This window comes from Mastomys coucha, unplaced genomic scaffold (assembly GCF_008632895.1).
Source record: "Mastomys coucha isolate ucsf_1 unplaced genomic scaffold, UCSF_Mcou_1 pScaffold4, whole genome shotgun sequence".
Lineage (NCBI taxonomy): Eukaryota > Metazoa > Chordata > Mammalia > Rodentia > Muridae > Mastomys > Mastomys coucha.
The window spans coordinates 15,882,795-15,906,667 of record NW_022196910.1 but is presented as its reverse complement, the minus strand read 5'-3'; the positions used below and the strand labels follow the sequence as shown (position 1 = coordinate 15,906,667).

At 45.3% G+C, this 23,873-nt stretch overlaps 1 protein-coding gene and 1 long non-coding RNA gene across 4 annotated transcripts in view; one reads left to right on the top strand and one right to left on the bottom strand.

Annotated features, from left to right (window-relative positions):
• Nucleotides 1-362: 362 nt before the first annotated feature.
• Nucleotides 363-14,334, bottom strand: LOC116076251. 2 transcript variants are annotated; one of them, XR_004112881.1, is made up of 4 exons: nt 14,228-14,328; nt 13,896-14,057; nt 974-1,029; nt 363-642 (listed from the first exon to the last, which is right to left on the bottom strand). It is a non-coding gene; the product is annotated as an uncharacterized LOC116076251 (long non-coding RNA). The 2 variants fall into 2 exon arrangements; XR_004112879.1 differs by having other exon boundaries at nt 13,896-14,334.
• Nucleotides 14,012-23,873, top strand: part of Dram1 (DNA damage regulated autophagy modulator 1) — a 42,214-nt gene continuing 32,352 nt past the window's right edge. For both annotated transcript variants that reach the window (XR_004112878.1, XM_031349925.1), the window contains exon 1: nt 14,012-14,709. Coding sequence is in view for 1 of the 2 variants with exons in the window: in XM_031349925.1 (XP_031205785.1) it covers nt 14,579-14,709 (131 nt within the window). In the remaining variant the exon portion in view is untranslated. The remainder of the gene's footprint in view (nt 14,710-23,873) is intronic.

The following is a 23,873-nucleotide window of genomic DNA, read 5'->3' as shown; positions in this document are numbered from 1 at the left end:
CTTCCTTCCTCCCTCCCTTCCTTCCTTCCTCCCTTCCTTCCTTCCTCTCTCCCTTCCTCCCTTCCTCCCTGCTTTCCTCTGCCTTCTAACTCTCCCTTTTTCTTCTTTCTCTTCTTCCTCTTCTTGTTCTCCTCTTCCACCTCCTCCCCTTTTCCTCTTTTCTTTTTGAGACAGGGTTTTATAATCTAGTTTAGATTGGCTTCAAACTGTTGGGAGTTGGCCTTGTGATGCTATGTGCTCAGACGCTAAATTCTGAACCCTGGGATCTAGTTGCCACCCAGATGAGTGTATACTCGAGTACACCAGACTTTGTTAGGCATTAGTTACTCTGTTCATGCTGTGCCAAAATACAAGACAGAAGCTGCCTGAGTGAGGAAAGATTTTTTTAGGCTCATGGTTCCAGGGAAAGGCATCATGGCAAGGAAGGCAGGGTGGGGTGGCTTAGTCAGTACTTGTCGGAAGGTGAGCTGACATTGATCCAGTAGCCAACCAGGAAACTGCATGAGCTGTGAAATCATAGGCTCAAAGGCCCAGTGTTGGGAGCATCTCTTGTGCACTGTGTAAAGGTTGTCTTTGTATGAAGCACCACTGTCGGGGGCCAGCCTGGGCAAGATTGGAGTTCTCAGCTGGAAGCAGGGATATCTGGAAGACACATAATAGACACAGACATCTGTTCAGGTACAAACTGACAGGTAATTTTTTAAAGCTTAAAGTCTCTCTCTCTCTCTCTCTCTCTCTCTCTCTCTCTCAGCTTAAAGCTGTATGTAATTTTGCTCTATTCGGGTGGTTGGTGTTATGTTCTCTCATTCACTCCCTTTCTCACACTCACACACTCATTCTGTACCTCTTCCTCCTCCTCTTCCTCCTCCTCCTCCTTCTTCCACACACTCCACACACACTCTCTCCTCACACGCTCTCCCACTCATTCACACTCTCTCTCCATGTATTCTCCACACACACTCCTTTCACTTACCTCATGTGTACCTCACTCTTTCTACTCGCTCTCTCGCCTTTTTCTTGCCCCAGTCACTACAAAAGCAGGCAGGGAAAAAAAAAAAAAAAGACGTGTATAATCAAATTCAAAAGAATAACCATATCCCAAAGGTTACAAGTGTTCCCCAAAGTTTCAAGCTTTCCCCTATTCCTGGGCCTGTGGCCAAAATAATAATAATTGCAAACTTATCATTATTTAAACTTTAACTTTTGACTTAGTATAAAGAGCTCCGAGGCCAGCTACCTGCATTTTCCTGTGAAGCTCTAATGATAAGTGACACGGGCAAAGCTGCCAGCAGTGGCCAGAGAGAATCACGTTAACCCTAGTAGTTCCGCTAGGTTTCTGCTCCTGCACATTGCACACATTGACTCTCCTAGGAGTCCCGGTGTTTTGACTTAGTTTTACTAATATATAATTTTATGCATTCTTTACTTGCTTATCCCAGAGCCACTCTCGAATGTGCAAAACTCATTTTATAACTTCAATAGTTATTTTTCCTTTTTCAGGGTCCCGATGTTGGCTCTGTTTCATTTTCTAATAATTTCTTCAAACTTTCTTTGCAAGTCAGACACAATCCGAAACTATCATTGTGCAGTTATTACATTGTTTCCAAGATGAGAACACACAACATGCACCTGGGCCATTAGGACTGTGCTGTGCTGTGCCCCTATGCCTCAGTTTTTAATTGTTTAAGAATCATTTACATCAACATCTGGTTTCACAGAATTCACCAGAGCAGAAGAAGGGAGTAGGAAAGTCAGATATAATAGAATAACTATGCACACCAAGGCCAACTGAAAAACAGTCAAACACAAATGAAATCTATACAGCCGTTGTCCAGGGCTAAGATTATGAGAAATGGGAACAACTGTTTTTCACAATTATCTGCCATGGGCTTCTGAGATGTCTTCATCCCTGCCTGCTGCGGGAAGTCCCTGTTGTAGTATGCTGTCCCTAGCACATCACCTGTCTCAGTGTTCTGTAAACATCTTCATCACCTTCTGATTGGTTTAATAGAGAGCTTATGGCCCATAGCAAAACAAGAGAGAGGAGGCAGGACTTCTGGGTAGAGATGCTGGTACTCAGGAGTCAATGAGCCATGTGGCAGAACATAGATTACTATACATGGGCCAATTTAAGTATCAGAGCTACTTGAGAACAAGCCTAAGTTAAGGTCAAGCCTTCATAATTAATAAAAAGTCTTCATGTCGCTACTTGGGTGGCTGGTGTTTTCTGCCTCCATCACATACTTACAAAAAGTAATATAGTTATCATAAAGTGACCCTGATGTTGCTAGCCGCACTTGTGCTTCAGTTTCTCTCTTTACTCAGCTAGCTCCCAAATAATTGAGACCGGACTACTATATTTATTTCACAGCTTTTAAGAGCACAACAACTGAGCAGTATTGCTCTATTTTCATCCCCTAAACTAATCTGGCTACCTCCCAACCAAAATCCTGAGACACCCGCATTTCAGTGCTGATCTGGCTCTCTGGGTTCCAGGTGTTTTCTTGTGGTCTCTCCTGGACTCTCTCCTCAAGGCTGATAACCACTTCTTTTCTCCCCTCCCCCCCATAGGAGAAAGTCCAGCCTCCCATGTCCAGCCTCTTATAGTCCAGCCTATTCTCTCCCATGCTCAGTCATGGGCCAATCAACTAAATTTATATATTGACCAACCAGGGAATAATTAGGGAGCAATGTTTACACATTTTTTTAAAAAAAATTTATGTTTATTTGTTTATTTATTTATTTATTTATTTATTTTTGAGAGGTGAAGGAGTACCACGCCCACTCCAGTGAAATCTGCATGTCAGGCTTTAAGACTTGACCATGGATCTGAGGCATACAGCTTCAAAAGAAGCTAGTCTCCTGCGACCTTTTGGCATTGCCTAACTCAGAGGTGGCCCAGATTTGTCCTTGTGTTAGTTGATGGAAGGTCTTGAGTGCTAGGTGCCCCTAGGATATGATTTATTAATAGGTAAACAAAAACGTTGCCCTCTGACCATCAATATTCCCACATCTTAGCCGAACCCTGTCTTGGAATTTCATAGGGAATGCTACACATTCAGACTAATTGCCTCCAGCATTGTTAGGAAGTTAGTGAGGGAGGTCGAGCACTGAAGTTTACTGAATGGAAGCTGATAATCCCAGGGCAAAGTCAAGTACAATCCTCATTTTCAGTCACATATGGCAGCTGAGCCACTTGTAGGAATTAGCAAAAATGAGACCCCTGGGGCATGTCTCTGCTAGCCCAGAAGATTAGCATAGTTGGGCGTTTACCAAGGATGGGCTGGACCTTGAGCCCAGTGAGAGTGAGTGCTGCAAGAGAGCTGTGCTACCAGGCATTCAAGCCCCCTTCCAGCAGCCTGCATCCCCCAGGGACTCTGCCAGGCCCCTCGAGGCCTGAGCGTTCTGATCAGAAGGGGGGGGGGGGGGACACTGGTCCAGAGGCGGTGGCTGTGGTTTTAGACCTATTGCTGCCTGACTTTTCTTTTTCTTTTGTAATGACCATAAAGGTCTGATGCCTAATTTTAAGAATATACATTCAGATCCTGCACTTCCTTGTGTTGTGTCTGCCCTTTTTTCAAACGTGACTCCTTGCCTGCCTGATTATTGGAACCCCGATTTCTCCCGCAGGTTAAGGGATCACCAAGGCTCCCTGGTCTGTGGCAAAGGAGAACAATTTTAACACAACTTTGAGACAGGGGATGCTTCATAAAACTGCCAATGCTAAAGTCCAGACTGCAAGTGGATCTCTGGGGTACAGAAGTCAGCCTCTGGATACACACTGCACAAAGCCATCCCCCAACAGGGTTTGATACATTAGAAAGAAAAGGCTTACCTAGTAGTTCCATGAACTCAGAGAGGGGCATATTCTCCTCCTCTTCTATGGCAGGCAAACGTAGAAGGTAGTTTAGCCTGGGCCCCTACTTGGTTTGGCTTATGTACCTCTTTCTTATAACAATGCTCTTGTAGTTCTCTTACCTTCCTCAGGCCACAAGAATGGTACTCGTGCGGGACAGTGGTGGTGCACACCTTTAAGCCCAACACTTGGGAGGCAGAGATAGGCAGATTTCTGTGTTCAAGGCCAGCCTGGTCTACAGAGCGAGTTCCAGGACAGCCAGGGCAACACAGAGAACCCGTCTCCAAAACAAAACAAAACAAAACAAAAGCATGCATTTCCTCACCCTTAGTAACAATTATTTATCATGCCTATGCATAGTTGGATGCTCATTTGATTAAAATCAGATGGTACTTTTATGTAAGAAAAGTAAATTATATAAACTAATCTATTATTCAAAATAAAGAAAGCAAAACCACATTCCCTAGCATTCAGCTACCCCCTTTCCTGAGCCCCTTAAAGGAGCCCCAGTCAGTCCTGGGGGCCTTGAGTACCTGCACTCTGTGGCCAACTGAGCGTGTGGGTTTTTGTTTGTGTGTTTGTTGTGGGGCCTTGGTTTGTTTGTTTTCCTGCTTCTGGTTCCTAATTCTCTTATTTTGTTTTCTTTTCTTTTTTTAATATTATGTCTTTATTTTTATTTATATGAGTATACTGTAGTTATCTTCAGACACACCAGAAGAGGGCATCAGATCCCATTACACATGGTTGTGAGCCACCATGTGGTTGCTGGGAATTGAACTCAGGACCTCTGGAAGAGCAGTCGGTGCTCTTAACTACTGAGCCATCTCTCCAGCCCCTTTCTTTTTTCTTTTCTTTTGTTTGTTCCTTTTGGGGATGGGGGAGATGTTTGAGACAGGGTCTCTCTGTATAACCTCTCTGGCTGTCCTGGAACTCTCTTTGTAGACCAGGCTAGCCTTGAAATAGAAGAGATCCACCTGCCTCTGACTCCCAACTGGTGGGTTAAAGTCATGCATTACCATGCCTGGCTTTCTTTTTTTCTTTTTTCTTTTTTCTTTCTTTCTTTCTTTCTTTTTTTTTTTTTTTTTTTTTTTTTGAGACAGGGTTTCTCTGTGTAGCTCTGGCTATCCTGGAACTTGCTTAATAGACCAGGCTGGCCTAGAACTGGCTATTAAAGACATGAGCCACCAAGCCCAGTCAGTGCAGCCCTGTTTAATTTGCATTATTGCTTAGTTCCAAATAAAGTTATCTTGTTTCTTTTGGAAATCTTTATGAGCCTTTACTTTTTTTGAATAAAACCAAGAACCTGGAAACATCTGCTCTCACCAACCCTAACCACTATTAAAGCCTTCTTTCTTTCTTTCCTTCTTTCTTTCTTTCCTTCTTTCTTTCTTTCCTTCTTTCTTTCTTTCTCTTTCTTCCTTTCTTTCTTTCTTTTTTTCTTTCTTTCTTTCTTCCTTCCTTTCTTTTCTTTCTTTTTATTTCGAGACAGGGTTTCTCTGTGTAGCCTTGGCTGTCCTGGAACTCACTCTGTAGACCAGGCTGGCCTCAAACTCAGAAATCTGCCTGCCTCTGCCTCCCGATTGCTGGGATTAAAGGTGTGCGCCACCACCTCCTGGCTAAAGCCTTCTTTCTTAAAGTCAGTGAGTCTATACTCCAGGATGGCTGATGGAATTCAGTCATCTCATCAGATTATAAAATAGCTTCCTTCAAACAGCATTTTAATAGATACGGTAAAATGCTTATTTCACAAACGGGTTCAAGTCAAGTCAAATAGCACCCATAACTGCTCAGGAGGCTAAGAGCTAGTGGTCCTTCTGGGAGGAGCAGAATAAATGGGATTCTGTCAGTGAGAAGGAGAAATTAGAAACTGGAGGTGGTAACTAGTAAATTGATACAAGGAAATAAGCAATCATGGACTTTAAAACTTAAAATCAGTTGTTTATAGCTCCTGTGCAAATGGAAGTAGTATTTGACTGACAAACCCATGTCAATGGAGGCAAGGAAAAGCATGCTACCTCTCAGGTGAGTTAGAATGTTTGCATAGTTTAAGACATTTATTTGCATTTTTGGCAGGGCAATATCTCTCCTGGGAAAATAAATGAAGTGTGCAAAGTCAACTTATTCCCTGTTATTTTAAATACAGAAGTTAAGGGTCGGGCGCGGTGGCACACATCTGTAAAACTAGGACTTGGGAAGATTGGTGGTATGGCAATTCTTTGAAAGAGAAAGCAGCAGTGTATTCTCAGGGCTGGTTGACACCATATGCTGTGTACATACACACACATACACACACATGCACACACATACACACACATGCACACATACACGCACACAAACACACACATACACTCACACACACACATATACTCACATACACATACACACATATACACATACATGCACGCACACAGTTAGTTATGGTTAGATACCTATGTAGGGATCCAACTTGCTATGAATGACTATCGTCATGTGGGTCATAACTGCTGCCCTGCCTGCCAGGTGGCCCCAGCATGCATCCTATTTAGTTTGGTTTCTCCTGGTGTGATAAAATACAGACCAAAGCCAACTTGGGAAGGAAAAGGCTTGATCATGGAGGGAAGTCATGACAGGAACTTCAGGCTGGACCCAAAGCAGAGACCATGGAGGAATGCTGCTTACCAGCTGTCTCTCCATGGCTTGCTCAGTTTTCTTTTTATGTGACCTGGGATTGCTTGGGCAGTGTTAGCATTCAGAACCTGCGGTGATACATGGGCGGGTCCACAGACCCGTTGCCGGGGGAACGGCCACCATATTCTCAGAATCCATTGGGTTCAGCTCCCACCTTTACCTGGACTGCTATGTCACAACCCATATATATATATGGGTACTTTCCTCCATCTTGCTTTCTTTGCTCTCTCGCTCTCTCCCCTCTCTTTCTGCGCCACCACCCCCTACTCCCTCTCAATTAAACCTCTTACACGTGGAACTGTCTAGGCCTAGTGTGGTACTTCCAGACGCTACCACCGCTGTTCCAACACATCAGGCAGGAGTAGCATGATTCACTGTGGGCTGGACCTTCCTGTACCAACCACTTATGCCCCACAGCCTAGCCTACAAGCCAGTCTGCAGGAGGCATTTCCTCAATTGATGTTCTCTCTTCTCAGATGACCATAGCTTGTGTCAAGATGAAAAAAAAAAAATCAAAAACCTAACGAGCTTATTCCAAATTCTCTAAGAACTAAGTCTCTACAAAGGCTGATGAAGACAGACCTGCTTCTCTTAGCTAATGTTTGACATGTGAATAGATTTTGAGAAAGCCCAGGTTGAGGGCCAGCAAGAGAGCTCTGTGGCTTAGCCTGATGTCCTAAGTTTGGTTCCCCAGAATCCATATACACACATGGTAGGAGAGACTGGGCTTTTCTAAATAGTTCTGACCTTCGTGCACATACCATGGCATGAGTCCACGCTCTCATACACGTGCACACACACAATATAAATATGTAAACATAAAGAGAAGTGGGAGAAAAAGAGAAAGAGAAAGCCTGGGTACCTACAGTTGGCTGCTGGGCTCTGGTGTAGCATGGCTTTTCAACCCTTCCTTCTTCCATTGTGACCGACACGATCTAACTCCCTGAAACCCGAGACATGCTTTCCTTGGCAAGTCTAAATAGAATGCATTTGAGGTCGCCTTGGATCTAATTGCCTCTTTGCTTCCTGGCGCCTGGGGCCTTTGGTCGGCAGTCCCCATACACTGCTTGCAGTCCTTACTGTTCTTGCTACTGTGACTACCTACCTAAGAAAAGGCTGCTTAGAGGAGGAAGGGCTTGTTTTGGCTCCCAGTTCACAGGAGTTCAGCTCTCCACGGAGGGCGAGTCATGCAGTAGACAAGCTTGCTCTGTAGCACTGAGGGAGGGAGAAAGCCTTCCTCTGGCTTTCTCTTCCTTTGCTTTTTATTCACTCAGAGCCCATGGGATAGTGCCGCTTGCTTGAAGTTAAGCCCGTTTGGAAACGCCTTCAGAGACACAGCCACGGTGTGTTACACTAATGTTCCAGCTATCTCCTAATACTATGAAGTTGGCAATTGAAATAGATCATTATGCTGGCTTTCCTCAAAATTAGCATATTCATAATTAACAAAAATCCCTTAAGTAGTCTGCATTTGTCTTTGGGTGTACAGCTTTACCTTGTGTCTTAGTCAGGGTTTCTATTCCTGCATAAAACATCATGACCAAGAAGCAAGTTGGGGAAGGAAAGGGTTTATTCAGCTTACCCTTTCCACATTGCTGTTCATCACCAAAGGCAGTCAGGACAGGAACTCACACAGGGCGGGAACTTGGAGGCAGGAGCTGATGCAGAGGCCATGGAGGGGTGCTGCTTACTGGGTTGCCTTCCTGGCTTGCTCAGCTTGCTCTCTTATAGAACCCAGGACCACCAGCCCAGGGATGGCTCTACACCATCCCTTCCCACCCTTGATCATTAATTGAGAACATGCCTGTGATGGCTTGTATAAACTTGGCCCAGGGCGTGGCACTATTCAGAGGTGGTGGCCATGTTGGAGTAGGTGTGTCACTGTGGGTGTCGGCTTAAGACCTTCCCCCTGGCTCCCTGGAACTGAGTCTTCCACTGGCAGCCTTCAGATGAAGATGTTGAGTTCTCAGCTCTGCCTGTACCATGCCTGCCTGGATGCTGCCATGTCCCTGATTTGATGATAATGGACCGATCCTCTGAACCAGTAAGCCCAAACTGAATGTTATCCTTTTTAAGACTTGCCTTGGTCATGGTATCTGTTCATAGCAGTAAAACCCTAAGATAGGCAGGGCAGTGGTGGCACATGCCTTTAATCCCAGCACTTGGGAGGCAGAGGCAGGCGGATTTCTGAGTTTGAGGCCAGCCTGATCTACAGAGTGAGTTCCAGGACAGGCAGGGCTGCACAGAGAAACCCTGTCTCAAAAAACCAAAAAAAAAAAAAAAAAAAAAAAAAACCCACCCCTAAGATAGAAGTTGGTACCAGTGACTGGGGTATTGCTGTGATAGTTCTGGCCATACTTTTGTTTGGAGGAATGTGGATTTGGGGACTATACAAAGCAGTGGAATGCTTTAAGTTGGACTTAATGGGCTACCTTAGTAGGAATATGGAAGTATGATTTAAACTGTGTAGACCTGGCCCAAGAGGTTTCAGCCAAGAATAATTTCAGAATGTGGCCTAGAAACTGTTTTGGTGAAGAATGTGGCTGCTTTGGCCCTTGTCTGAAGAGTCTGTCTGAGGCTAAGGTAAAGAGATTTAGACTAATTGCACTGACAATTAGTCTAAATTAGGTGAAGAAAAACTTAAATCCAGGCATGGTAGTAGTATACGTCTTTAATCCCAGGAGACCAACATGCAGATCTCTGAGTTCAAGGTCAGTCTACAGAGCAAGATCCAGGACAGCCAACCTTAGGTAGTGAAGGAGTTGGAAAAGATGAAGCTAGTGATAATGTAATAGATCAAGGGAGCGGGGCAGTGGTGGCGCATGCCTTTAATCCCAGCACTTGGGAGGCAGAGGCAGGCCTGGTCTACAGAGTGAGTTCCAGGATAGCCAGGGCTACACAGAGAAACCAGGTCTCAAAAAAAGAAAAGAAAAGAAAAGAAACAACCATCGGCCTGGAGAGAGTGGTTAAGAGAGCACTGACTGCTCTTCCGAAGGTCCTGAGTTCAAATCCCAGCAACCACATGGTGGCTCACAACCATCCATAATGAGATCTGACGCCCTCTTCTGGGGTGTCTGAAGACAGCTACAGTGTACATACATATAATAAATAAATCTTTTAAAAAAAACCTTTGGTGAGATGGCTCAATGGGTAAGAGCACCGACCGACTGCTCTTCCAAAGGTCTTGAGTTCAAATCCCAGCAACCACATGGTGCCTGCTCTTGCCTTGACAGTAATGGACTAAACCTCTGAACCTGTAAGCCAGCCCAATTAAATGTTGTTTATAAAAGACTTTGCCTTGGTCATGGTGTCTGTTCGCAGCAGTAAAACCCTAAGACAATACCTTACAACTAGATCTCATGGAGGCATTTCCTCATGGGAGGCTCCTTTCTCTGTGATAACTCCAGCTTGTGTAAAGTTGACACACAAAACCAGCCAGACCAACTGACTCCTTGTCAACTGGACACACAAACACATCACTATTAAGCCTCAACCCTTACTTTCTTATTCATTCCCAAGATCTAAATAACTTTAAAAGTCCCACAGTCTTTACAAACTCTTACATATTAAAATTTCAATCTCTTTAAAATATCCAACCTCTTCTGAAATTCAAAGTCCTCTTACAATTCAAAGTCTCTTACCTGTGGGCTCCACTAAAATACTTTCTTACTTCAAGAGGGAAAAATATCAGGACACAGTCACAATAAAAATCAAACTCTAACCATCCAATGTCTGGAATCCACTCACGATCTTCTGGGCTCCTCTAAGGGCTTGGGTCACTTCTCCAGCTCTGCCTTTTGTAGCACACACCTTGTCTTCTAGGCTCTAGTTGCCTGTACTCCACTGCTGCTGCTGCTCTTGGTGGTCATCTCATGGTACTGGCATCTCCAAAGCACTGTTGTCTTCTGCTGCAACTGGACTGCACTTTCACAAATAGCTATTCACAGGCTCTCTTCATGGTGCCAAGCCTCAACTTCTCTGCATGACCCCTTCAGTCCTGGGCTTTCAACTGTCACCGAGGCTGCACCTTCATCAATGACTTCTCCTGGCCTCTCCCAATGCCAAACATAAGCTGCTACCACTTCATGTTTCAAAACCAGTACCACCTGGGCGACTCTTATACATGATCAAGTCTGGCTTCCAACAAGAGGTACAACCATGGCTGCCTCTGGAACACAGCTTCTCTGTGCTTTCAGGAAACACTTCCCAGAAGATTTCACCTTAGTGATGCTGGTCTCTTCTTAATCACTTTTAATTTCTTAGCTCCAGCTAACCAGCATTAATCATTCTAGTAATGAAAAAGTTTTGCTTTAGTAGTTGTGGTATCTTGTTAATCACAGCTGACTCTTTAGCCCCAGCTAACCAAAACCATAGAATCTTCACAATCAAAATAGCAATGGCCATGAAAAGTCTTTAATCTTCCCTCTGAAATTTCACAAGCCAGGCCTCTATCGTTTGCGCTGTTCTCAACATCATCTTCCAAGTTCCTACAGAATATCCCACAGAGCTCTTTTGTTTTTTGTTTGTTTGTTTGTTTTTGGTTTTTTGAGACAGGGTTACTCTGGGTAGCCCTGGCTGTCCTGGAACACACTCTGTAGACCAGGCTGGCCTCGAACTCAGAAATCCACCTGCCTCTGCCTCCCAAGTGCTGGGATTAAAGGTGTGCGCCACCACTGCCTGGCTGCCCCACAGAGCTCTTAACAACCAATGTATTTGGAACTTCTAGCTCAAAGTTCCAAACTCCTTCCACAGTCCTCCAAAAACAAAGTCAGGCTATCACAGGAATACCCCACTATGCTGGTACCAATTTGTCTTTGTCAGGGTTTGTATTCCTGCCCAACCAAGAAGCAAGTTGAAAGAAAAGAGTTTATTCAGCTTACACTTCCACACTGCTGTTCATCACCAAAGTCAGGACAGGAACTCACACAGGGCAGGAACTTGGAGGCAGGAGCTGATGCAGAGGCCATGGAGGGGTGCTGCTTACTGGCTTGCTTCTCCTGGCTGTTCGGCTTGCTCTCTTACAGAACTCAGGACTATCAGCCCAGGGATGGCACTGCCCACAATGGGCCCTCCCCACTTGATCACTAATTGAGAAAATGCGTTACATCTGGATCTCATGGAGGCATTTCCTCAAGGGAGGCTCCTTTGTGATAACTCCAGCGGATCAAGTTGACACACAAAACTAGGCAGTACACCGTGTAAAAAACTTAATCCATATTCTTTAAAACACCAGAATGAGCAAACATTGTTGCCACTTGATCAGACAACTCATTATATATAGTCAGTGTTTTAAATGATTAGTGAGCCGGTTGTGGCAGCATTAACTGTGATCTCAGCATTCATGAGGCTGAGGCTGGAGGACTTCAAGGAGAGTTGCAGGCTAGCTAGCCTAGGTTACAAAGAGAGATCCTAAAAACAAGCAGGAAGAGAGAGAGGGAGAGACAGACAGACAGAGACACAGACAGAGAGAGAGGGAGGGAGAGACACAGAGACAGACACACCCAGACAGAGAGAGAGGGAGGGAGAGAGCGACAGAGACAGACAGACACACAGAGAGAGAGGGAGAGAGAGACAGAGAGATAGAGACACAGAGGCAGACAGAGACACAGAGACAGACAGACAGACACACAGAGAGGGAGAGAGAGACAGAGACAGAGACACAGAGGCAGACAGAGACAGACAGACAGACACACACACACACACAGAGACCCCTAAACAACAAAAACAGTCATTGTCAAATTGGAGTTTGTAGAGAATTATACAATCAATGAATTTCATTTTGATCTAAACTTTACTAATGGTTAAAAAAAAAAAAAGGGAGAAATAGGGTGGAGGTGGAGATGGGGCAGAAGACTGACTTGAGAGTGAGTTTCCAAAACACAGGAAACCAGGTAAAGATGTATGAAGAATACTGTGAATGACAGTTTTTGTGATGTTTAAGGTTGTGTATGCATGTGTGTGTGCACGTGTGTTGAGGGTATTGTAGCATGAGTGAGGAAGTCTAAGATAGCTCAAGGCAGTTAGTTCTCTCCTTCTATTATGTGGGTCCTTGAAATGGAATTCAGGTCATCAGGCTTGGCAACAAGCCCCTCTAACCATGGAGCATTCTCTTAGGCCCAGGTTTCTATATGCTTGAAATGACTGAGGGATTGGTCCTCCAGACAATGTAAGGAGAAGTTCTGGCTGAAGATATTTAAATGGTCTAAAGAGCACATCTTCCCAGCCCCCGAAGTCATGATTGAGTGATACTTGAGACAGGATCTCTGTAGCCCAAGAGTATCTAGGACTCACTGTGTAGCCCAGATGGGCTCTGAGCTCTTGGCTGTCCTGCTCAGCCTTTCCCAGTGTCGAGTTTGCAGATGTGAGCTCCACATCTGGCTAAAACCAAATCATCCCTTGCCTCATGGGTATTTAAATATCTTAAAGAAGCAAGCATAGCCGGGCAGTGGTGGCACACGCCTTTAATCCCAGCACTTGGGAGGCAGAGGCAGGTGGATTTCTGAGTTCGAGGCCAGCCTGGTCTACAGAGTGAGTTCCAGGACAGCCAAGGCTACACAGAGAAACCCTGTCTCGAAAATACACACACACACACACACACACACACACACACACACACACACACACACACACAAAAGCATTTACAGTCTGTACAGTTTTGCTGTCTCCTTGGAGTTCCAAGGCAGTCTTGATTTGGTCTGGTTAATTATTTCCTTTTGGAGTCAGGGATGTAGCAGGGTGCTAGGCGGAGGTCATGTGCTCATCCCCAGATGTCCCCTTGAAAGCTCTGTTATTGTCTTGAGTCCCCAGCTCTGATCTAGTTTATTTCATTTTTAAAATCTTGTTCTACATAGCCGGTAGATCTATTTTCTAGTTCTGATGGTGTTTAATCCCTGTAGCCTATTCCTTGACATGGGGTGGTACACAAAGACACGTTCATGTGGCCGAGATGAACCCATATTAGGTTATCTATGGCCAAAAATGGGGCACAGAATTCCCAAAGTATAGCTCAGACCCACAGAGCTGGCCTGTGCTTCAGTAACACCGATTGGTTTGGTTTTGGTGGAGTCTGGGGTAGATCTGAAAGGATCAAGTCATCTTATCTTGATGCTACGAAATAAATATTCCAAGTAGCATTGGTGGGAACAGATAAATACTCCAGTTAGCTTTTGGTGGGTGGGTCAGGGCTGGATCCAACCCTTTTTGTCACTTGCTTGAATGAGATCCTTTGTCCATTCTAGGCAAATGCTCTACCATTGAGCTACATTCCCAGCCCTTTAGAGGGCGACTTACTACTATGCTGCCCATTCAGGCCTTGAACTTGTGATCCTCCTGCTTCAGCCTCCTTAGTAGCCAGGCAACGGGGATGACATACCTGTGCTATCAGGCTACTATGCGATTTGTCTTTCCCTGTGCTTATCGCACAGGTGCGTGTGACGTCTATGCCCGGTGGCCCAAACATCACTTGAGCCCCTCTGCCTGAACCCTTGCATCCACAGCACGACCTGATGGGGTGCGCATCACCGGTGGCTAGACGCTGGAAGGAAGCTCAGTGAGCACAGGAGAGAGAGAGAGAGGGAGAGAGGGAGGGAGGGCTCGGAGGGAAAACCCCCAGGGGAAGGAGGAGCTGGGAATTCAGCCAACTTGGCGGGACTTGCCCAAGAGCCGGCCACCCCCGCGGGGTCCCGCGTCTCCCGCCGCACCCACCAGTCGCCGTCCCAAGCAAAAGCGAAAGGAAGCCGAGTGGTCCCGCGTGGCGTGGCGTAGGCGGGGAGGTGGCCGCGCGCTCTAGTTCCGCGGGACCCGGCTGCCGCTTTGTGACTTCACCGGTTTCGCAACAAGCCAGCACTGCCCGTGCCCCACCCACCCGGCTGTCCGTCCGCCCTCCGCCCACTCGGCTCTGAGCGCGCTTCCCTCCCTCCGGGGCTGGGCCTGCCCTGGCCGTCGCGGAGCCTCTGTCCTGCCGTGCGTTAGCTGTCTGTGTCTTGGCCACCGCCTCCAGGCAGCCCGCAGCAAGCCTGCTTCGTCTTCCGACGAGCTCAGCGCCCTCTCACCGCGATGCTGTGCTTCCTCAAGGGAATGGCTTTCGTCCCCTTCCTCCTGGTGACTTGGTCGTCCGCAGCCTTCATTATCTCCTACGTGGTCGCGGTGCTCTCTGGGCACGTCAACCCCTTTCTCCCCTATATCAGGTGAGGGGCAAGAGGAGCGTGAGGGACCAGGGGAGCTGAGAGGGAGGGAAGGCGTCCAGGCTAGGCATGGGTAGTGGAAATTCTTGAGGTAGTGGAAAGGTGTGACAGGATAATCTCTGATGTCCCCAGTCCCCAGCCAAGTTTAGAGAGGTAGGAAGCATGTGTGGGTTCTGCCTTTAACAAGAAACAGAGCTGCATCAAGAGGACAGATAGACAGCTGCTGGCACCTTTAGACCTGGGGTATGGGATAAAATCTTGGGAGGAGCCTTCTTTGGTAATACCCAGACAAGGAGAGTTCCTAAGATACCATTTATTATAAGGAGATCCAGGCTTGTGACAAACTGCTCACCTATTTCTCTTCCCAACAGCTCCTGGCTCCTTCCCTCCCTTCCCCTCCCCTGTCTGTCTCTGAGACTGGATCTCACTATGTAGCCCAGGCTGGCCTGAACTCTAGGGCAGTATATACAAGTCCACCTTCCTCTGCTTCCCTAGTGCTGGGATTTAAAAGTCTTTACTACCACCGGGGGTTCATTTCTCAACAGTTAAAATTTCTTTTCCATGAACGAAAATGGAGGTTTAAACTGGTGGAGATACATCGGCAGGTCATTGGTGTGAAAGCTACCAAGTTCACATCCTGATCCCCTTGTGCCAACAGCAACACATTTAGAATGGACCTGGTTCCTCTAAAGTCAGGGTCCGCAAGTTGTCAAAACCTGTGATGTTTCTTGCCCTTGTTTATTACTTTGTTTCCTACTTAGTCTCCATCTTTCCTTAGGTTCGCTTTATCCACAGCAGGGACAACAGCTAGGTCCTCTTTAACATCTCTGTATTTAGTGATGGGGTAGCTGTGTCGTTTGAGGAAGACTTTAAAGACATATATATACATACACATATACATGTATATATACATATATATGAGAGAGAGAGAAAGAGAGAAAACTGTAGCTGTCTTCAGACACACCAGAAGAGGGCATTAGATCCCATTACAGATGGTTGTGAGCCGCCAAGTATGTGTTGAGAATTGAACTCAGGACCTCTAGAAGAGCAGTCGGTGCTCTTAACTACTGAGCCATCTCTCCAGCCCTGAAAAACCCTTGGAATGGTTCCTCAGAGCGCATTTCAGTCCTGGGTACCAGCATCTGTGTCCCTTCTCTCATTAATGAACCATGATCCCCTTGCTTTGGCATGTATAAAAATGAGCTCTTGCCCTTGCTCCCCTCCTGAGGAAGTAATAGCGAAGTTTTTCCTAGATCTGAAGCTCACTCCCAGCTAATATGTGATACAGATCGGCCAGGCTGTCAGACGCAAGGCTGGAACCGTTGTGTCAGGTGTGGTTATGAGTGACATTCTCTGAAAGTGAATCTGGTTATCTATGGGAGATAACCAGAGTGGAGCAATGAGTTGAATGAGGTGACACACTTGTGACATACTGAACTGACAGGCACTCCAAGGAAGCGGCTTACAAATTAATAAGGAAGGCTTTAAGGAGTGCTGAATTATGGGACTCCACAGCACAGGATGGACCCCACACTGGTAGGAACTATAGTCCAAAACAAACATGACTTCCCAAGTGTGCCTGGGGATTTGAGATTGATTACTACCTTTTCAGCAGGGGTGGGCACCGGGCTGTCTCTAAGCCTTTGATATAACGGCCAGATGCAGGCAAGAGCTAGATAGACATCAAGAATCAAGGCAGGAAAGGTCACACACACCTTCAATTCCAGCACTTGGGAGGCAGAGGCAGGATTCCTGTGAGTTTGAGGCCAACCTGCTTTACACAGTGAGTTCCAGGACAGCCAGGGCTATTTGTGTCTAGGTGGCTTGCCTAGCACGTACAAAATTCTGGGGTCGATCACCAGCACGGCAGAACAGCAAGACAAAGAACAACAGTTACAAAGGCCCTCTGCAGACCGATCTCTTGAGTACATCCTGGTGTTCCAGGACGTGCAGGGCTACAAAGAGAGACCCTGTCTCAAAAAGTCCCCTGTTTACTGTCTGTCTCTGTAGTATGAATCTCCCTCTCCCCTCCCTTCCCTCTTCTCCACTCCTCTCTTCTCTCCTCTCCTCTCTGTACTTCCTCTGTCGCACTGATATTCCTTCCTATGTCTGTCCTGAGTCTGTTTCTGTGAGGCAGGGTCTTGCTATGTAGCCCAGACTCGCCGCATACATGTGACATTCCTACGGCCTTAGCTTCCTGAGCGTTGAGATTCCAGGCTTGGGTCACCCCATCTAGCCATGACTCCTCCTCCCTCACCTTTTTTCCTTTTTGAAACTGGGCATCTATCTCCCTGTAGCCCATGCTGGGGTCTCCATCCTCCTGACTCAGCCACCCAAGCAGCTGAGATTAAAAACCACTGGCTCCCAAGTCTTTGCGTTTGTTGTTGCTTCTGGTGCTGGAGATAGAACCTTGTGGTGCACCGCAAGTGTTCTGCCATGGAGCAATGCCTAGAGGCCTTCTCCCCATGCTGTAGACGGGTGCGTGCACATCTCTGCAGAGCTATGGTACTGGCTGTCTAGCTATCTCCAGATTTTCTCCTTTCTTTAAACATCATCTTAGCAAAGCCTGCTCTAATAATGCCTGGAAGGATAGCTCAAGATTTAAAATCACATTCTACCACTCTGGACTCGTATAACCAATCCGTGTGTGTGTGTGTGTGTGTGTGTGTGTGTGTGTGTGTGTGTGTGTGTGTGTGTGCCAAAGCCATGGCATACAAGTGGAGACCAGAGGACAACTTGGTGGGCTCCGTTCTCTACTTAATATAGCTTCCAGAGGTCAAACGCTGGCGATCAGGCATTGCAGCAAGCGCTTTGCCCACTGACCCATCTTTGAGGCCATGTGCTTGCAGTTTTAATTTGCCTGTTTCACGGTGTGGTTCACTGGCCTGTGGATTTCCAAGGCATTTCCTCAACTCCTCTGGGGCAACCACATCTATGGTCCCGACTGCTTGAAGGCGCATGCATTATTCTCAGTCCTTTATTCACCCTAGCACACATGGCCTTCTAACAAAGCAGAAATCTATGATCCACAAAAGCTCAGAAAGTGGGGTGGAGCCCAGTGGTAAGCATGTTTGCCTAGTACCTCCCAAGCCCCGTGCTTGGTCTCCGGCTCCACAAACTTGATAAGAAGCCAAGATTACCTTGAATAATGTGTAAAAAACCCAAATACCCCTTTTCCATCTGTTTACCAAAGGTCATGGTGTATCTGTAGGATAAGGCCAGTCAATTGGATGCTTGGTTGGAACGCTTAGTTCCTCAGCATGAGTTCCCTTCACTGTTTGGCCATTGCGGAGGTCTGGTATTTTTAGCACATTTATGAAATAAGAGGGTAACCACTACTCAGGATGACCTTAAAGTCCGGCTTCCTTACCATGTAACTTCACTTTGTGACACTTGGATTTTTTTTTTTTTTTTTTTGGTTTTGTTTGTCTTTTGACATCAAGTCTCTAGTAGTCCCGGCTGGTCTCAAACTTGATAAGAAGCCAAGATTACCTTGATCTTTTGGTCTTCCTGCTTCCATCTCTCAAGTGCTTAGATAACAGGCCTTGCTATTCTTTATTGTGTTGTTGCATAAATGGTCAGATGATCCTGAGACATGAAAAGATACTCAGACTCACGCATAGAAATGATTCCAGTTGGAATTCACTAGTGCTATTTTTCATTTGATAACACTATCGGGCGACATGGGGTGTGTGTGTATGTGTGTGTGTGTGGGGGGTGGGTGGGTGAGGGTGGGACAGGGGAATGGGGATGGGGAACACAGACCTTTTCCTAGGAATGTAAATTGATTTAAAAATTTAAAATGCTATTTTTTTTATGTGAATGGGTGTTTTGCCTGCATGTATGTATGTGTGTCCAAATCATGTGTGGGTCTGATGCTCTGGGAGACTAGAGAGTGTTGGATCCCCTGGGACTGGAGTGACAATGGTTGTCAGCAGCCATAGAGATGCTGAGAATCAAACCCCCGGTCCTCTGGAAGAGCAGACAGTGTTCCTAACCACTGAACTTTCTCTCCAGCCCTGATTTTAAATAGTATGGAAGGACTTTAGTAAAAAGCGAACAAACAAACAAAACAAAACAACCCCCTTCCTCCCCCCACAAAAAAAAAAAAACCTATGAAAATGAGAAGCACATCCTGTATGTAACAGTTGCCTTTTTTTTTTTCTTTTTTGACAAGAATCCTACAGGTTTACCCACCTGTCTGAAAGAAATGCATACCTGTGAGGTAGCTTACAGTGTTTCTAGTCACTCGTTTAGTTACACTCATTTATGCTGGTAGGGAACAATCTCAAGCTTAGAGTGTGTGGCAAGGTCTCTCCCATTGAGCTACCACCTTGTTTTCAGGAAGCCTGGAGACCTTCTAAGTAGCCATAACAGAGAACTTGCTCAATAAATAGATTACCAGAGAATGAGGTGCTTCCAGCAAGGGCTGGGTGGTGTCTTCTCTTTGAAGCACTGTATCCCTGTGGCTTTTAAATCTCCAGGATACATTATTACATGGCTGAAAAGCAAGATGCAGAACAAAGCTTGCTATTTTTAGTTAGAAACAAAAGAGAGAAACAGCACACACTTTTATCAGCTTGGCTAAAGATTAATCAGAAGCTGGGCACTCTAGTGTGGTACTTAATCTCAGCACTCAAGGGGCAGAGCCAAGAGTACTGCTGCAGGTCTGAGGGGGAACTTGAGGTAGATTGGGAGACCTCAGCATGTGAGTTCAAGGCCAGGCCGGTTTACATTGCAAGACAGACAGAACAATGTACTAAGACACTGTCTCAAGAAAGAAAACAAAAAAGGAAATGCTTAGCCTGCACCAGGTCCTAGATTAATCACCAGCCCCTCAAATAAAGAGATTAATAAAAATGTTTGTGGCAGAGGGCCAACAATGTCAGTAAGACATTAGAAGAATGTTCCTGGCATATTTTCCCCCATGTTTTCAATATTTTAAACATATTGTCCCTCTACCCTACTCTTAAGTTTAAAACATGGAATCAGACACTAGCTACATGTAGAACCGAGTAATCTAACATATCTTTTGTGTGCATTTTGAACCCATTAATGCAAGAGTATCAAAACCAAGAATAAATAAAAGCCAGCCTCATGGGATTAGGCCACACCCACATTCTCAAGCACAGCCAATCAAGCTTAATTTGGAGTGTCTCTTTTCCTTCGCCAGGTTCTCGGGTATCAGTTTACCCATATGGGCTTCCATTCTCAACATCTAGGCTACCCTCTTAAACCTACCTAGGAAGTGTGCTTGTATCTGACATGTGATCCTACGCTCTTACAGTTTTGTTGGTTCTGGGTCCCGTACTGGCCTTTTGTAAATACTTTTTATGAGGAGTCTGGTTTGGCTCAACAGACTATGCAGCATTTAACCACCTAGGTTGTTCCTCATGACCTTAATTTCTGCTCAATAAACAAGTGGCAGAAAACTGGGCTACCTATAGAATTCAGACACTTTAAAGTGGGAAGCAGAGTTGTAGAGTAAATGACATAAAATGTTTGATCCGGTTTTTAATTTCAAAATTACGGCAGGATGTAGCTAATTGCAGCACTGGGGGAGGCACAGGTAGGTGAATCTCTGTGAATCTAAGGCTAGCCTGGGCTACATAGTAAGAGCCTGTCATAAGGAAAAATTAAATTGAGTGTAGTGGCTTGTGCTTATAATCTCAGCACTTGAGAGGCAGGGGAGGTGGATTACTGTCAGTTCAAGGCCAGCCTAGTCTACATAGTGAAATCCAATTGAGTCAGCATTATAGAATGAGACACGACTTTCAAAATAAAAACAAAAGACCCAACACAAAGTAGTTAGTATTCTTACTTTAAAAAAAAGAAAGAAAGAAAATTCTTTAAAAAGTGACTTGCCCAAGACTTTATAAGTAGGAAGACAGGCTGAACATCTAGAACTACCTAAAACTAATTTCAATGCTACAGTTAGGAATTCTTCCCCCATGGCCTATGCTCCGCTTCCTTAAGCATTTCCTCATTAACTTGCGAGCACAGCCTTGTGTGCTTGCAGTCAGGGTCTTGCTCTTCTAGAGAATTGTTGAGGAGTTTGGCTTACGATAACTCTTGATAGACTGAAATGTCAAGAGGTCCTTAGAGGGTAGCTCTCCTGTTTTCAAGTTGAGATTAAAGGTTGAATGTTAACAGCTAACCCAATCCTGGAATAGGCAGGAGTTTTGCCTTTTTTCTGGAAGCAGACAGAGTTCCCTAGGCTGGCCTCTAACTCGTGGTCCTCCTGCTTAGGGCCTCAGTGTTGGGATTTACAGGCACATGCTGTCACACTTAGCCACTCCTCCGATGCCTTTATTTTTATATTTATTTAGTTATTTATTGCATATGGTGCATAAGCCAGTGAATGACAGTGTGTGCACCCAGAGGCCTTTATTCCATTGAGACACGGTCTCTCACTGAACCAGCCCTTAGGCTAATTGAAGACTATATTATACCTTGTACTCGAGGACTACACCCCCTCTAAGCCATAACCCCTGGCTTTAGATAATGGGAAATCACATGTATCTGCTGATAAAGAATGTCACTTGTTCATGCTTGGGAAAGTCCTGTACCATCAGGCATGTGTTCTTTGTATTGTTCCAGCGTTAAGTGATTATCCGCTGCCTTAGCAAAAATTTACTTTGGAGTGTGTTCCTCAAATTTCTTGGACTTATGCAAAGTTGGCTTAACTTATATAAATGTAAACACAGGAAATGTGGTCATAATTGATTTCCCAGGTACAACTTGTTTTGAAATTATTGTGTGTATGATGGCTTCAACAGCTTCTAAACCACGGGCAAATGAAACATTACCTTCCTCTCACCCAATTGCTACCATACATACCTCCTTAAGAAGACCAGAGAAGTGGGCGGGGCCAGGGCAGGACCAAGCACTCAACCAAGTGAAGCCTGGTTGATGAAAGAATGAAGTGCTTGGGAGCAAGACAGATGGATTCTAGCTAGATTGGAAAACAACTGGCCTGCCTTCTCACATTCCCAGTTTCTTGAATCAGGCACCCACATATACCTATGTCACCCAAATACGTCCCTCAGTATCTGTGAAGGACTGGTTTAACCTCAGGATACAAGATTCTGAGGATACCGAAGTCAGGGGCTGCTCAATGTGTTAGGGTTTGCCTAAAACCCTGCACAACATCCTGTATACTTTAAGTCATCTCTACATTACTTATGAGGATACAAAGTAAACACTATGAAAAAAGCTAATGAACAGTATTGCTTAGGGGATAAGACAAGAGAATTCAGTGCACATGCAATTCAAAATGTGTTTTGGATTCTTGCTTGGTTGAATCCCCGGATTCAGTATATATGGAGATAGCTATGGATGGCCAGCCTCTCCCTCTGATCTTGTGTGATGGTATCATTAGGTTTGAGCTTAAACAAGAAAATAAAAGAGGCTCACCCATAGGGTTTCGTGACTGGTCCTTGCATTTGCACAGCAGGTGGAAGGTACTACTCAACAGTCACATATTCCAGTCTCCTCCTTGCTGCCTGTCGATCAAGATATATTCCTTTCTTTCTTTTTATCTATCTATCTGTCTATCTATCTATCTATCTATCTATCTATCTATCTATCTATCTATCTCTGTAATATCAGAGACCTGACAGATTTATGAAGAGTTCTTTCCTTTTTTTTCCCATTTATTTATTTAGGTTTTTTTCAAGACAGGGTTTCTCTGTGTAGCCTTGGCTGTCCTGGAACTCACTCTGTAGACCAGGCTGGCCTCGAACTCAGAAATCCGCCTGTCTCTGCTTCCCAAGTGCTGGGATTAAAGGCGTGTGCCACTACCGCCCGGCCCCTTTTATTTTATTTTTTTAAAGACAGGGTTATTACTATGTAGTCCTGGTTGGCATGGAACTCAATATGTGGATCAGGTTGGCCTTGAACTCACAGAGATCTGCTTGCTTCGGCCTCCTGAGTGCTGGGATTAAGGGCACGCATAACCATACCCAGCGTAAAGACAGTTTTCATTGATAAGAATATTTTCACTTTTACTAATGATAATGTACAAGCAATGCTATTGCTTATTATTTATTACTACTATTTTAAATTTAGCATACCAAGTGACAAGTTCAGTTGTGGAATACACACACACACACACACACACACACACACACACACACACACGTTGTGGTGGTTTGAATAGGTTTGGTCCCCATAGATTCATGTGTTTGAATGCTTGACTACAGGGAGTGGCACTACTAAGAGCTGTGGCCTTGCCTGGCGCACTTGGGAGGCAGAGGCAGGCAGATTTCTGAGTTCCAGGCCAGCCTGGTCTACAGAGTAAGTTCCAGGACAGCCAGTGCTACACAGAGAAACCATGTCTCTAACCATGTCAGTAAGAGCTGTGGCCTTACTGGAGGAGGTGTGGCCTTGTTCGAGGAAGTACATCATTGTGTATGTGGGTTTTGAGTTCTTTTTGCTCAAGTTCCACCTAGTGTAAAATTCCAGTCTCTCTCCTCCTTGCTGCCTGTGGATATCCCTATCTCTCTCTCTCTCTCTCTCTCTCTCTCTCTCTCTCTCTCTCTCTCTCTCTCTCTCTCTCTATCTATCTATCTATCTATCTATCTATCTGAGAGACGAGTTTTACACCATAAACCTAGGCAGGCCTTGAACTTGAGGTAATCCTCTTGCCTCAGCCCCTCGTCTGCTGCAGTATCAGAGTGAACAGCCACACCACACTCACTTTTTGTTGATGAGTTCTGATTGTTTTGAGTATGTTTTATTGATAAGTGAAGAAATCATAATGCTATTTGTAGAGTCATGGCAAAGTTCTTTTTTTTTTTTTTTTTTAAGGTAGTTGTGTTGACAACGACCTATGGTGATGAGAGGGTGGGGGATATGAGCCTACTGGTTACGAGTTAACCCATCGATGATAGATGGCTGCTGTGCATTGAGAATTCTGGAGAGGAATTGGATATAGCATGCATGCTGTTGCTTGTCAAAGAGACTTGACAATCTAATTCTTGATAAGCTTCAGCTCTCACCTACTTAATCTCTTCCTGGTACCCATGGCTGTGGTTTCCGTTGGTATGCTGGGGCCAGCAGGCATCACTCCAGTGTTCAGTGTCTTGAAGATGGTAGTCTTTGTTTCACATGTGGGAAACATTTGCCCCAAGGACTTGGCAGATGCTAACAAATCAAGCAGCCTC